The sequence below is a fragment of the Triticum urartu genome, chromosome 2A (genome assembly GCF_056163025.1).
Source record: "Triticum urartu cultivar PI428250 chromosome 2A, HENAU_Tu73, whole genome shotgun sequence".
Lineage (NCBI taxonomy): Eukaryota > Viridiplantae > Streptophyta > Magnoliopsida > Poales > Poaceae > Triticum > Triticum urartu.
In genome coordinates, this window is record NC_141874.1 from 21,796,754 (window position 1) to 21,811,759 (window position 15,006).

At 48.8% G+C, this 15,006-nt stretch overlaps 1 protein-coding gene and 1 long non-coding RNA gene across 8 annotated transcripts; one reads left to right on the top strand and one right to left on the bottom strand.

The window, feature by feature from the left end:
- Positions 1 to 3,415: 3,415 nt before the first annotated feature.
- On the top strand, positions 3,416 to 6,196 carry LOC147983024 (uncharacterized). Its single transcript, XM_087542793.1, has 2 exons — positions 3,416 to 3,949; positions 4,062 to 6,196. Exons 1-2 carry the CDS (start codon positions 3,718 to 3,720, stop codon positions 5,804 to 5,806), a joined length of 1,977 nt encoding a protein of 658 aa, XP_087398919.1. The 5' UTR covers positions 3,416 to 3,717; the 3' UTR covers positions 5,807 to 6,196.
- Positions 6,197 to 9,009: 2,813 nt separating this feature from the next.
- Positions 9,010 to 11,808, bottom strand: LOC125531660 (uncharacterized). Of its 7 annotated transcripts, XR_015615565.1 has the most exons (6): positions 10,944 to 11,808; positions 10,265 to 10,350; positions 9,615 to 10,045; positions 9,471 to 9,519; positions 9,311 to 9,370; positions 9,010 to 9,195 (listed from the first exon to the last, which is right to left on the bottom strand). It is a non-coding gene; the product is annotated as an uncharacterized LOC125531660 (long non-coding RNA). The 7 variants fall into 7 exon arrangements; XR_015615564.1 differs by having other exon boundaries at positions 9,471 to 10,045; XR_007293410.2 differs by having other exon boundaries at positions 9,010 to 9,919; positions 9,984 to 10,042.
- Between the last annotated feature and the right edge of the window lie 3,198 nt (positions 11,809 to 15,006).

Genomic DNA, 15,006 nt, shown 5'->3' on the forward strand with positions numbered 1-15,006 from the left:
TTATTCCCATTGTGACTAGTCTAAGACTACCCACAATGAGAGTAACATAGATAGTAACATCACATATATCTAGATAAAATAGATGACGTGGCAAGCAATAAATAAAAAAAGAGAGGCATGTGGTAACATAACTAGTTGCTACTAGTATGAGTAACATCACACATATCAAGGCAAGATGAGTCTATTGGCTAATAAATAAAGTGTTGCATGTTATCACACATATGTTACTCCCCACTATAGAGGTAGTAACATAGATTAGTAACATGCATCATGTTACTATTTTATATTACTACCCATTGTGGCTAGTCTAAGAAATATACTAGCACTCCCTCCATTCTAAAATAGATGACTCAACTTTGTACTAACTTCAGTACTACAAAGTTGAGTCATCTATTTTGGAACGGACTACAAAGTTGAGTCATCTATTTTAGAACGGAGGGGGTGTATTTTTACTTAGTTGGAGGAAAGAAAAAAAGGAGAGAGAAGGTAAGCGGGCTCTTGGTGAAGAGCCAGCTCTAGCACGTGCTGCTAAGCACTTTGTGAGAGTGAAAAGTGAGCCATATAAAAAAAAACCAGTATTCTCTTATAATCAACTATTGTACATACTCCCTCCTTCCATGTATATTGGGCCTAATGCATTTTTCGAGACTAACTTTGACGACATGTAGAGCAATAATATATGACATACAAGTTACACAAAGCACATCATCAAATTCGTACATGAAAGGAGCTTCTAATGATATAATTTTCACATTATACATCTCATATATTATTAATCTTATCAATAGTCAAAGGCAACCTTGAAAAATGTATTAGGCCCTATATATATGAAAGGAGGGAGTATTGGATATGAGATGAGTTATAAATGATATGACAATGGATTATAGCCAACAGTTGGCTATACTATTAACCATGCTATTAGAGAGATGCATGCATGGGCGACAAGGTGTAGTTGCATGTGCATGTGAGCACCATTCCGTTTGGCTTGCCTTTTGGTGGTTTCATCGTCCGGGCGTCCGTCGTGCCGTCGTCCTCCTACTCAGAAATGCAAAGTGCTTTCAAGAAAGAAAGAGAAAGGAGATGCAAATGCAAATACATGCGCCACGTACGTACATTGTATGTGTAGGGTAGATGATTCCCTGCTTTCGTGAGTCCCGAAGCGAGCCTTCTGGGGTTATCCGAAAGAGTTCGGGTAAAGAAACAAACTTGGACTCTCATCATAACCCTTTCCTTCTCTCTTGCTGCATGCCTGCCCAACTTTTGGCACTCGTACTGGTAGGAGTAGTAATTTTCATTCACATGCATGTTAACCTTCTTCTCTTTTTAATTGTATATACTTCCTCCGTTCACAAATATAAAAGGTCATACTGATTTTTTTGAATTGAATGTATATAGACATGTTTAATGTGTTCGTTTACTCATTACCGTCCATATGTAATTTATATTGAAATATTTAAAACATCTTATATTTGTAAATGGATTAGGGGGCAGAAGTTAACCGAAGGTCACACATGCAAGCACCTGACGGGATAACCTAGATTAACCGTCCATGCAAGCATATGTACAACGCGCCGCGTAGCAAGAGATTTACTGAATATGTAGAGTTGATAAGTTCATTGAGGTATTTTTTTTTGGCTACTTAAAAGTAAAGGAAAACTTTGTATTTCACAAAAAAATTGTGAAATTAGAGCATCTACAACCGGACTCCTCAAACGCTTCACATACGTCCGGGCAGATGGTCTGGTCTGTGAACGATCACAAAATTGTGACCTAACCATACGCCTCATACCGGCTCTATACGTCCGGGATGACCCTCACCTCTCATATCCAGCCCATATCTACCGGCGTATATGGGGAGAATCGGACGCGCCCGGGAGTATCTGCCACCTCGCATCCGGTCCATGCTGGTCCATCTCGACCGCACATATATTGGTCGCCATTCGTATCATGGACCAAATCCTAGACAATCCAGTCAACTCCACACCACCCCTCTCCACTCCGCCCCAAGCTTCATTCCGGTGATCTCGAGCCTTCTCCGGTATGACTGGCAACGGATCCGACTCCGCGATGTCCCGACCTGTCGACTGGGACCTCATCCCATGTGCCCACGAGGAGGTGATGGCTATTGGAATGGCTCTCCGCAACTCACAGGAGGAGTCCACGCGACCTTGGTCGGACTCGATCCGGCGGGAATCCATTGCGTCTGTGCAGAGCACTTGGATCCACCAAGCTTGATGGCGGGAGGCGCGTGACCGTTGCCTCGCCACACGGTGTGCCGTCGGTTTGCCACTCCTACATCGCAACACCTTCGGTGGCGTGTCTTCCCCGCGGCGTTGGGCTCCGAGTCGAAGATAAACGGCGGCATGCATCATAGCCCGTCGAGTGTTATGAAGCGGAGTGCTCGCCGTGAAAGGTAAAGGGCACAGTAGCCCTCAGGACCGAGGTCACGAAGGCGGAGTGCTCGCCGTGAAAGGTAAAGGGCACAGTAGCCCTCAGGACCGAGGTCACGAAGGCGGAGTGCTTGCCGTGAAAGGTAAAGGGCACAGTAGCCCTCAGGACCGAGGTCACAAAGGCAGAGTCGCACGTCGCCGCGGAGCCGCTAGCGTGACCGGCACCCCGTGATGTCGAAAATGCGTCGTAGAGGTTCAGGCTCCGACCACGAGGGGTCTATCATGGACCTCACCTCGACCAGCGTCAACGTCCACGCCACAGGCTCCGACGAGTAAGAGTATGGCATGGGAGATGATGGCGCCTCTGTGTCCCATGTGGGCCAGTCTGTGTCCCATGTCCCACTCTTCCTCGGCGGTGACCGAACCTTCAGTTTGCGGGTTTCACGACCATTGGACATGGGCACGGAAAAGAACAAGGACGCGTGCCGGCGAAGATTAGACTAGGTTTTATGTTGCATGCAATTGTGTAAATTTGAGAATTTCTAATGATAAGGTATCCGTATTTGTGAAAAAGGACACTGAAGGGTGATCAATCACTGTCCGCGGACACGTCCGGACGAGTCCGCGGATGTTTAGAGGACAGATTTGCTAGGTGCGGCGGTACAAGTGGTGTGAGTGATGCTGATGTGCCGCCACACCGTTACATGTGTCCGCAGGACGGACAAGTTGACAGATCAAGCGGTGTGTTTAAACAAAATGCCCGCGGGGCCCACGGAGCAGGAGACCCATTTTTTGAAAAACAAAGTATAGGCGTGCATGGGGAGTGTGCAATGGCAGCGGGAAGGATCGCCATCAGCCTCACTGCATGCATGATAACAACTTTCTCCTGTTACATTGTCTCTCCGGCCTGGCCAGCAAACAACTCACCCGGCTCGACGTCCATCACCCATCCACCTCACCCCCCATCCCCCAACGCACCGCCACCAGATTCTACCTCTAACACACTTCGAGTTCCTCGCTCGCTCTCTCTCTGCAGCTGCTGCTGTTCTCTGCTCTGAAAACGATTTCACCTCCCACTACCACTCTGAAATCCCGGGCCTCCGGGTTTCCCGGCCTCACTCACTCTCCCTCCTGTACTACTACCAGTAGCAGCCGGCCAGCAGCATCACTCTCTCCCGTAGCTCACCTTAACTACCGCCTGACAGGCATCCATCTCTCCAGCCCCGTCTCAAACTTTCAAACTCCACTCTGTTCCCTCCCACCAGCGGCGGCAAGCAACACCTCGTTGCACTCTCTCCATCGATCAATCAAAGCTAGATCGGGAGGCATGAAGTGGTACTCGCGGAGCCGGTCCGTGCCGGCCACGCCCAGGGGCCTCCCCGCCGACGCCATCGCCGGCAACCCCGGCCCCGGCTGCATGTCCATGGTCCACTACCTCATCTTCGCCCCCGGCGCCGGCTGCGTCGGCCGCCCTCCCTCCTCCTCTCCCAACGACTCCACCGCCGTCGTTTCCAGCTCCCACAAGCTCAGCTCTCCTTCTCCCACCTCCCACCAGAAAGGTAATTAACCACTGCAGCAATTGCAATTGCGAGCAACGGAGTGGCAGACAACTAGCTAGTAGTCCATGGCGAGTGGTTCCATTTGACATATGCCATCGATTTGCAAATGCAGGGCTGGAGGCGCCGAGGAACAGCCTGGAGCTGGACGCCGACCAGCTGCGGGACATCCAGATCGGCGTGCAGGTCGAGCCGGCATTCGACGCGCTGGCGGTGGCAGGGAGGCGGAGCACCGGCAGCAGGGCCACCGCGCCGCCGTCCGAGGCCGGGACGCCGCGCACGCCCAGCCTCGTCGCGCGCCTCATGGGCATCGACGGCCTCCCCGACGACGCCTGCTCGCCGTCGCCGGGCCTCAAGAAGGGCAACAACAATCCCAGGGCGGCGGCGGCGGCCGTCAAGGAGAAGAAGAAGCGGGTCATCCCGGAGTCCATGAACCGGCAGCCGCTGCGGAGCCTCAGCTGCAACGTCGGCGCCGGCGAGGCCAGGTCGCTCCCGGACACGCCGCGGGCGTCCGCGTCGTCGGCCAGGACGGCCTCGGCGTGGGACGTGGTGGACCGCCCGCGGCTGTCGTTGCAGGTGTTGAAGGAGAACGTGCTCGACAGGGCGGCGCAGTACATGTCCATGCCCACCTCGCCGACGTCGGCGAAGAAGAAGAAGGATAGGAGGGACGGGGACGCCGTGGGGCACCGTTGGAGGGACGCCAAGGAGCACGCCCGCGAGATCGTCAGGCAGGCCAAGGAGACCGTCACCAACCGCAAGTCCGGCGGCAAGCAGAAGCCGACGACGGCAAGCGCGGGCAGCAACGACAAGGAGAACGCGATTCCGTTTGCGGTGGAGGACAAGAAGATGGTGGTGGTCCAAGCTCCAGCACCGGCAGCTTCCATCGTCACACCGACCGCGCCACCGACGCCGCAGGCGAAAGCACAAGCCGATCAGCAGCAGCCACACGCCCCGAGGCTCCCACCGCCCCCGCCGCCGATGCGCGCCAAGCCAACGCGGCCACCTCCTCCACCACCGCCACCGGATCATCCAATTCCAGCAACGTCGACCAGAGCGGCGCCGCTGTCGCCGCAGGCCGTCCAGTGCAAACGACCGCCAGACGGGTGCGAGCGCTTCGCGACGCGGGTCAAGAAGCCGCCAGCCGAGACAACGATTGAAAAGGCGGCACCACCGTCGTCTCCCTCCGCAGTCGCAGGAGCCACCGCGCCGGCGGCGAGCTCGCACGCGCGCGTCGTCGACCAGCACCACCGTCGCAGATTACTTCCTCCCGCCGTGGCGTCCACATCGTCGTCGTCGTCGTCTTCGCTGGAGGACGACCCAGAGTACGGCTACCTGCGGACGGTGCTGGAGCGCGGCGGGTTCATGCGCGCAACGCCGCCGCCGAGCCGGCCGTTCAAGGGCCACTCCATGTCGTCCCCAGTGGACCCGATCGTGTTCCACCTCCTGGAGCTAGACCTCCCCGCGGACGACTCCGACGACCGCCGCAAAGGCCCGCTCCGGCACCGGTGGAACCGGAAGCTCCTCTTCCACCTGGCCCAAGAAATCCTCGCCGGCCTCCTCCACCGCGACGACAACGGCGCCTCCCCCGCAACAAGGCCGCACGGGCCGGCGCTGCTATCCAAGGTGTGGGGCACGGTGAAGGCGTTCCCGGCGGCGGACTGCAGGGTGGTGGGCGACATCGACGCGCTGGTGGCACTGGACCTGGACTCGGCGAGCGTGCGCGGGCTGGCGCGGCACCCGGCGGTGGCGGAGGAGGCCGGCGACGTGGCGGAGGACGTGGCGGAGCTGGTCCTGGACGCGCTCCTCAGGGAATCTCTCCCTCCGTCCTGGTCGTGGTCGCCGGCACGTGCGCCGAGGTAGCTAGCCGTTGGGGCAGGGGGTGACGCCGGGTGACGTCGCCGGATCCCAACGGAATCAGCGGGGGACGGGCGGGCGCTGACACCCATGCGGCGGGCGGGCGTACGCTCCGCGGCAGGGCGGCCGTACCAACCGACCGCCGCTGCGGCTCCCTCAGATCACTGTTCGACGGCCGCGATGACGACGGGTGGCTTCGCTTTGGTGTGCGTGCGCATGCGGTTTTACTACTCCTGGTAGTAGTTCTGCATGAGTTACTATAGTTATTACTTTCCCTTTCTTTCTCTCTTTTTTTCTCTCTTCCTCTTAAATTTGAGATTTCAGGTGTACATGATGAGCCATCGATCTCATTTTGTAATTTTGATCAACACCATCATGATACATTCCCTTCTCTCATTTTTCGTTTGTCCGAAACTTCGCCGATATTGGCCACCTACACTCGCGCGTCGACGAACCAAAAATCGTTGTGTAAAGAATATGGAACTTTGCAAAAAATGTCACTACAACCACCAAAATGTTTAGCTTGCATGGAATGAGCTGACTATGGTCAACTGAAGATTTCATGTTGATCCAAGAACTCAAACTGTAGCTTGAAAAACACCAAAAAAGTATTGGATTGATAATGCTGGAGTAGCATGGCCTAGAATGTCGACACAATTTGCTGATGCATACGCTAGATCCCTGCATGCATGCATGCACGCATGCAATTGGAGTTTTGAATGTAGATCTCGACGGCCAGCATCGGACATCATAATGTGGGCAGCAGTGGTACCTTGTGGTGGTAGGGACAGACAAAAGAGGCAGGAAGAGATACTACTATCAACATTAGTACTCCTACTACTACACACTGGATTAGTCCTGGATCAGCATGCATGCTTGCTTTCAAATCTCACCGGTAATCTCAGCAGTCTATTAACTATCCCATCAGTACCTGTACCCGCAGCATCATTTTTATACTGTTTCAAACTGAAACGGAGAGAGAGAGCGAGTGTGTGTGTGATGCAAAGGGTCAGCATCTTTGTGGGGAAATGGTGTTAGCCCTGACTATAAAATGCACAGGCAGCAGACTCAAGGACTGTGAAAAGCAGAGAGATATTGTTTCTTGTTTAGTTTGCTAGCTGATGCTGAATCATTTGTACTTTTCCATGGAATGTCTTTTCCCTGATTTGGATGTGTTTAGTTTAGCTAGGGACTTGTGTGGCAATTCGTACCGCACCGCTTCAAACTGTTTGTTTCTGTCCCACATAGTACACACCCAATTTGGTGTCATGCTTCTGTCTCTTTTGTGTTTGCCTTCACCGGTGCACAAAGGTACACCCCAGTCCCCAGGCGGTTAGAATTTGGATTGAAGCATACTAATTTGGCTGGAATGTGCAAGGGAATAAGTACGGTATGCTTTTAAAATATCTAAATGTGTTTTTCTCTCATAATTTGGCTGGATTTTTACTCCCTTCATGTCCGTCGGGGATGAAAGGGCCAATCGAAATGGACATTACAATGAAAATAATAATCAACACCAATCGAAATGGAGTACTTCAATATAAACTAGATGACACCCCGCGCGTTGCGGCGGGAACATGCAGGAATTGGTTGCGGTGTATCATTTTGATGAGATTTGGTTGCCTTGAATTTGAATATGAGGCTAAAGATTAAAAGTACATACTATAATTTTTTTGTATTTGATTATATATATGTACATAATAAATTTTAAGTATTATCTCTCATGCATGTTGAGAGAAATAAAAGTAATGCAGTTGATAAAGTGGGATATGTGCATGTTGAGGCAATTAGTATAGGTACCATTTTCATGCATGCATGTTAAAAGAAATAAATGTAGTGGATGTAAATTTGAAGTAGTATCTAGTCTCATGCATGTTGAGAGAAATAAAAGAAATGGAGTTGATAAAGTGGGATATGTGCATGTTGAGGCAATTGCTATAGGTACCATTTTCATGCATGCATGTTAAAAGAAATAAATGTAGTGGATGTGATGAGGTGGCATATGAGCATGTCCAGATAAATAAGGCAATGGGGATGAACTTCTTAGGTATATGCGCACAATAAATATCTAGTGGAAAGAAGTGAAAACCAAGTGCAAATTGTGCTTGAAAGTTTCTGTAGATACTGAAAGAAATATAACATGTTGAGGAGGTGATATGTTCTGTATACGAACATGCAAAATTTCAAAGTTTAAAATAAAACTAGAATGGTTGGGCCCGCTTTGTTGCTCCGTTGGTGTTGTTGGGTTTTTATAATTTTTTACTCCCTTTGTTTCAAAATATAAGGTGTATTAGTTCTTTGAAAAGTCAAATCTCTTTGAGTTTGTCCAAATTTATAAAGAAATATATCAATATCCGTAATATCAAATCGGTATAATTGGATTCATCATGAAATGAATTTTTATAGTTTTTTTATTTAGTATTGTGGATGTCGATATTTTTGGCTCTAAACTTGGTCAAAGTTAAGAAAATTTGACTTATAAAAAAACTAATACACCTTATATTTTAAAACCGAGTGAGAATTTGTTTGGCGAGTAGGGGATATGATGGAGTGTGTTTTTCTTTTTATTTATAACTAGCTAAATGCCCGTGCGTTGCCACGGAATAATTTTTTTTGTCCTAATTCAAAAATGTTTGTAAACATAATGGCATGTGGTTTATGTTCACATAAGGACAATTTGAGTCTCTCTCCACTCCTTTCCTTCTCGTCCACCACCCTCTCCTTACAAGAAGACAAACCTTCATTCTCATCATGTGTCTAATCTCTCCTTCAAAATTGTATGTCGACATGTCTAATCCCTCTTTCAAAATTGTATGTCTACACATTATATCTTCTAATTTGAAAGATTCTTTTGATCTCCTTTTTATGAATAGTTAGTTGGATACTCAAAGGCAATAATTTAAGCATTCCATTTTTTCTTTTTTAGTAATACAAATCAAACTTTGCATTGGCTTGACACGGGTTTGATCAGAACAATTGTTCTTGAATTTCCATATGGATAAAATTATAAAACAAATGAGCCATACGATTTCCCACAGATAGCCCTCACATAGAAGGGCAACCCCATAGGAAGGCTAAGTATAGAGCTCTCGTCCAAGAGAAATAGTTGTACCAGAGAACAATCTCAGAATAACATGAAGTAAGTGTATGCCGGTGCAGGCTCGCAGTACAACACAGAAGTAAGTCCCCGCATTTGCTGATCTGTAGTAAATTTGGTTCCCCCTGCTGCTACTGCTCCTAACGATTCCAACATTTTCTACAACACGTGTCGCACTTCGTGCGCTTTGTCAGCTTCGCCTTGTCTACTCCTACATTGGCAATGGGAGTGTTTGCATAGAAGACACCACGGGCTTCACCTTCATCTGCCTCCAGGTCTATTTAACCTCCATCATAACCTAGTGACGAGAAAGCAAAGAAAACAATCTAAATCCACAATGTCCAACCATTTGATTCATAGATTGATGATAAAAAAGAATAGAGTTTCCCAAAGTGTAGAGTCATTCCCACGACCTTTTATGACCTGAAGTAAGCATGAACATCAACCATAACACAGCTTATAAGAGTGCACTTCTGCACAATATGTTGACAACAAATAAGGGCCATACAAGTCGTGGTTGAAACAAAATTTTTAACTTCAACATTGGGAGCTGGGTGAAATAAAGATGCTTACTTGGCGGATACTCTTGCTATTGAGACACACAGTCTGATAGTCATGGTGTCTATCTTGCATGGTAGATCAAATAATTCACGTAGTAAATTGTATGTTAACGAAACTTATGAGAAGTAAATATTCTAGCACGCATGACATTTTTACCTTAGCCAAGACTTCCTGTAGAGGATTTGATCGTATGATTTATTCCAGGACCTGCTGTAATTATGGTGTATCTGCAGAACTGGCAACTGCTAATTCACATTTAGAAACATGTAAATGTTGTTGGACTATTCAGTTCAAGTATGTTGGATGCTATGTATTCATGGATTAAGCAATACCATACACAATTGTTTACAAAATTAAAATGAAGGGAAATGCAGACGATTCTCCTACTTTGATATTTCTGAAACTACAGTTGGCAGGTTACGCAAGAGAGTTGACATGCGGCCATACCCCAGCTGCCCCTTCTGCTAAAAATAACAGTGTTAAGTACGAAACGTAACAAAATTAAGCATCAACTCGTACTTATACCTCATTTTGACCCCATGAGAAGCAACGGCAGTCAGAACTCTAAGAAACACAGTGGCAAGCTGCTGGCAAAATACAGAAATCCATTACAAAAATTGATATGGCCATAACTCGGTTTTACTACTAACGCACTCAACAAACGCTATGACCATACACTAATCCAGGCATTTCCACACACAAACTGGTAACTTCCCATGCCTTCTTACAATAATTAGACGAAGAAATACAGTGGAGTAAAGTAAGGAAGTCATCTCGAACGTGGAGGAGCAAAGTAAGGAACTCACCGCAGCCGGAGGGGCCGAAGCGGATGTCGACGCCCACAAGAGGGTGCAGCCGCGTCAGGGACACCAGGCTGCATGGGCTTGCAGGTCTAGGAGTCCAACGTTGAAGGTACATGCGCGATGAAAAAAAATCATCCCTCGTCGTAGAATATAACTCGCACCCGACGACTAATTCCGACAAAAGGAGGATTTATTGACTCAAAATAAAGCATCAAGAGGATACAAACACAATAAGCACATACCCGGCCTCTGCATAACTAAGATGCACACAGTCAACACAAACGCACACACAGAAAAACACGTTGGCGAATAGCAAAGTCATATAAGACCAAAGTTGTCCCTATGCGAGGAAAAAGAAAAAAACTCGAAGTGATCAAATCCGTAATCGACAAACTACAGCTATGGCCATATCCGCACCAACCATCCCATGACAACACACCCGACAACTAATCAGGCACCGAGCAAACAAAAATAAGCGGCATCGACCTGGAAGCTAAAGCTGACACCCACGCTAGACATGGCCTAACTTAATTTATCTCCAAGTCAGAGCAATTGCTCCATCATTCCTTCTGTGAAAATAAACGAGGTGATCATCCATGAAAGAGGAAAAGTGAAACTACATATCCTGAGAGGAGAGAAAAAACTAAACTTCTCGTAATAAATAATTAACAGCCAGTATTACCTCAAGACAGAGATAGTAGTGCCTCGATTCATTTTCTACTTCCATCTTGATATCTAGCTAATCCTCTCATTATCAAATTTGATATTAGTGTTTGCTTGTTTTGTTGGTGCCCTCGAGGATTCCTAACAATGTCCATCTCAGTGATCCTTGACTGCCGAGATGTGACATAGGATGCCTATCTAGAGCGCCATCTCAAACGGGAGGTGGATCCTGACGTTCCCAGGACACGCGCACTAACTCCAGCTGCCTTTTGTCTCAGCCTCTCCTGCAAAACAAAAACACCCGTGAAAGTAAACCAGATCAATCTTAGAAGCATGAGCGGGAGGGATTTCATCATCCTACCGCTGGTCGAAAGAGATCGTGCCGTTGTTGAGCCGTCGCCCCTCAGCCGATAAGGTTTTGTCAGCGGAAGTGAAAGCCGCCGCTTCCCCGATGTGTCGCCTTTCGTTCAGATCGGCGCACGCAGAGGGGACAACGCCGGCGCGCCGGATACTCGTTGGCAGAACACCGGCGAAGGCGGCGACGCCCGTACCCAGAACCAGCATAAGCCGCCGGTGCCGCAACGGCCCGCGGAGCAGTTGTTGTGTTGCCACCAGGGGAGAAGCGGCGGCGCCCGTGATGTGGTGGTCGTTCCGGCGACATGGGGTGCAAAACGGGAGTGGTAGAGGAGACCAGCCGCGGCAACATGGAAAGGAGAATGGGAGGGGTGAGGAGATTGGGGGTGCATCCTAGGAAGAGGCACGAGGGTGCAAGAGTACGTGCGTGCGTGGGCTTCCGATGGGATCGTGGGGAGAGGCACCTTCTCGGACGGGGAAACCGAACGTGAACGTGTGGATACGTGAGAAAGGATGCGAGCGGGATTGTATGCGGGGTCGAGAGGTGGGGTTGAACCATCACGACGACCGCAGATCTTCCTTTAATAGTAGAGATGCGGTATTTTGGTGGGCCGTTTGCGGAGCGGTTTTGTGTGATCTGTTAATAAACTCATACTTATGTTGTGAGATTTCCTGTGTCAGTGGCTGTATGTACTATATTGGTGTTACAGTGTCACAAGTTAGTGCGTCTTTTTTCTAGATGGTGGCAGGGTGCGCAGGATTAATATATTTTTATAGGCCAGTTGTTGCCGATTGATTCGACAAATCATTGGCCTAATCAAAATCATTTATCAAATCCAAAATTGAATACATCAAAACATGACGATGTCGGAGAGGGTGGGAGAGCGGGGGAGAGGAGGCGGATGGGCTCGGGTTGCAGCACATAGAGGGAGAAGGTGGATGGGCTAAGGTTGGGGAACGCCGGCCAACTTAAATAGCCGGATTTGGCCTCGGCGATGTAGCGTTCACACCGCGGCGACGGAGGAGGCGTCCGTCAGGCCACCAGGTTTCTGAGCGATTATGTGTGGGACACCATCGTCAGTTCTACGTGGCGGGCGTGTCCGGACGTCCCATATCCGCTCCATATTTGGACTGGATATGAGGGGTGTCGATCAGCCCGACGTTTGAGATTTGTTTAGAGGGTGCTTGGATCCAAGGGACTTATTTTAGTCTGACTAAAAATAGTCTCTTTAAGAGGCTAAAGTTCTAAGCACCCTAAAACTAGTCTTGAGACTAATTTTTTTAGTCAGGGATACCCCTACTAAAATGTGGATTAATCCTCTCTCTCCTCATTTAACTCCTCTCTTTTGAAGAAAAAGGGTTTCCTCCCGCTTTGTATTCCAAAGCAACCAACCGATACATAACTCCTCTCTTTTAACACATACTAGTTTCTGGATTGGAGGGTTTGAAGGATAATAAATGCTCATTAACTTGATTTTAGTCTCTTTAGTATTTGGATCCAAGCATGGATTAGTCATGAGACTAAAACGTATCAAGCACCTTCTTAAGGCATCCGTCTGGGTTAGATTTTCGTGACCGGGTGGGTCTCCCGAACGTTTGAGGCCTGGCTATAGATGCTTTTATAGCTGGTTATTTACAAGTTTAATTACATTACGTATACGCCAGTTGCATACTCGGAGTAGTAGTACCAACGGCACATACATGCATGCATGTGAGTAAAAATTATTACACACTTCTAAAAGTTGGCCAGGCATGCTGTTGGAGCGAAGGAAAGGGGTTATGATGAGAGTCCAAGTTTGTCTCTTTACCCGAACTCTTTCGGACGCCCCCATAAGGCTCACTTTGGGAGTCGGAAAGGAGGGAATCATCTCCTCTATACATGTAGGAGTACGTACGTGCCACATGTCCTCTCTTTTTTCATGAAAGCACTCCGCATTTCGGAGGAAGAAGACGACGGCACGACGGACGGACGGACGGACGATACCACCAAAGGCCGCGCCAAACGAAATGGCGCTCACATCTACAGTAGTAGTACACGTACTACACCTCATCTCCCATGCATGCACGCATGCTGTCCACTCGTCCATGCATGTTTTTTTTTACCAAGATTAAGTCCTTTAAAAACCCTGCCATAGTTAATGCGGTAATTAATCCCCATGCCATGTGATGCGGGCATATGCCACATGCGCACAGTCGGTGTGGACAGAAGGTTTAATTACCGGAGACGATGCCAGTAATTAACTACTGTACTGTTGCAGAGGTGATTATTACACAGCGGATATGGCATCATGGTGACGTTTTGAGCCCCCATTGGCCGCACCGAAATTGATGCATTGTCCGAATCTTCCTGACATGATGCGCCCAGAGGAGCCCCACCCGAAGTGGCTGCATGCTGCCGCTGTGACCACTCACCACCGGAGTCCCTCGTCTAGTTCGTTATCCTCTTCGCAGTAATATAAAGTGTCATACACCAAACTGCTGCACACACGAAATAGTGTGCACGATCATTGAACGATGGCTCTATCCAGCAGTGAGTGGCTGTCTGTGGCTAGGCATGCATGCACGGCTCGATCAGTTTGTCGACCAAAATTCTCTTCTTCTTATTCAATGAAAATGGCAAATCTTTTGCCTTGTTTCAAAAAAAAAATTAAAAAATTCGTGTGCATGCATGCTGTCGTCTCCTTGGCAGTGGTCTTTGAGCAACAGGTAATGTGGATTGAAAGGAGTAGTCATTTTACCACCATCTTTTTTATTGAGACGATCCTAGTTGCAAAATCTCATCGACCGCCAACCAAGGAAACGGAAAACAAAAGAGTACGTACGTGCTGCTTTGCTCTCAGATCAAATGCGTGCGTAGATTCCCAGTGCGGGTATAGTAGCAAGTAGCGACTGTACCGGCGGCAGATTAATCAAAGTGGTTATAGGCTAGAGATCTGCCCGTCCGTCCGTCCGGGAGATGGTAGATTTGTTTGTGTCAGGTGTATACGTTGGGCATTTGAATCGGAGTGCGTGATTTGAAAACCGAAATGCATGCGACCAGTGGACGCGTCTGCACGTGCCGTAAGGTTTTGGTGGATCCATTGGCCGGTTACTTAATTTTAGTTTAGGCGTGGTGAGACTGCACATGCCAGTAAAGTATAGTAATCGATGGACCGATCGGGTGAGCCAATCGAGCTAGGCTCCAACTATTCAAACATGGAAGTGTGGCGTCACGTACGTGCATTTACATGCGTGGTCGCGGGCGTACGCATGCGTTAGCTTCGTGCACGTACCGTCCACGACCCCCGGCCCCACCGCATAGACGCCGCCCGCATGCATGCGTTGCGTTCTCGCGTGGACGCGTTGCCACCAAATATTTTTACATCAGGGAAGGGACGACGGCAACCGCCCGCACGTGGATGCGTGAGTGTGTCGTGCACTCATGCGTACTCCTACCTACGTACGCACAAATGTGTTTTCGATTCTCGCTTTGTTCGGTTTTTGAAATTTGAACAGGGAGTAGCTAGGCGGCAAAGTGCATGCCCGCGCGAGAGAGAATGCAACGTCGACGGGACGGGATTGCTGCCACCTACCGCACCGGCCGGACGGTTTTTTGAGCTGACTACACTTGGGAAGGCTTCCGTTCCGAGCTAGCTTGGTCTCCTCCTCCTTTTCTCTCTCTCTCTCTCTCTCTCTCTCTCTCTCTCTCTCTCTCTCTCTCTCTCTCTCTCTCTCCAACCAATTTCAAT

Coding starts and splice junctions, on each gene's coding strand:
- LOC147983024 (XM_087542793.1), top strand. CDS start 3,718: ATGAAGTGGTACTCGCGGAGCCGGTCCGTGCCGGCCACGCCCAGGGGC. Junction 3,950..4,061: donor TCCCACCTCCCACCAGAAAG/GTAATTAACCAC, acceptor TTGCAAATGCAG/GGCTGGAGGCGCCGAGGAAC.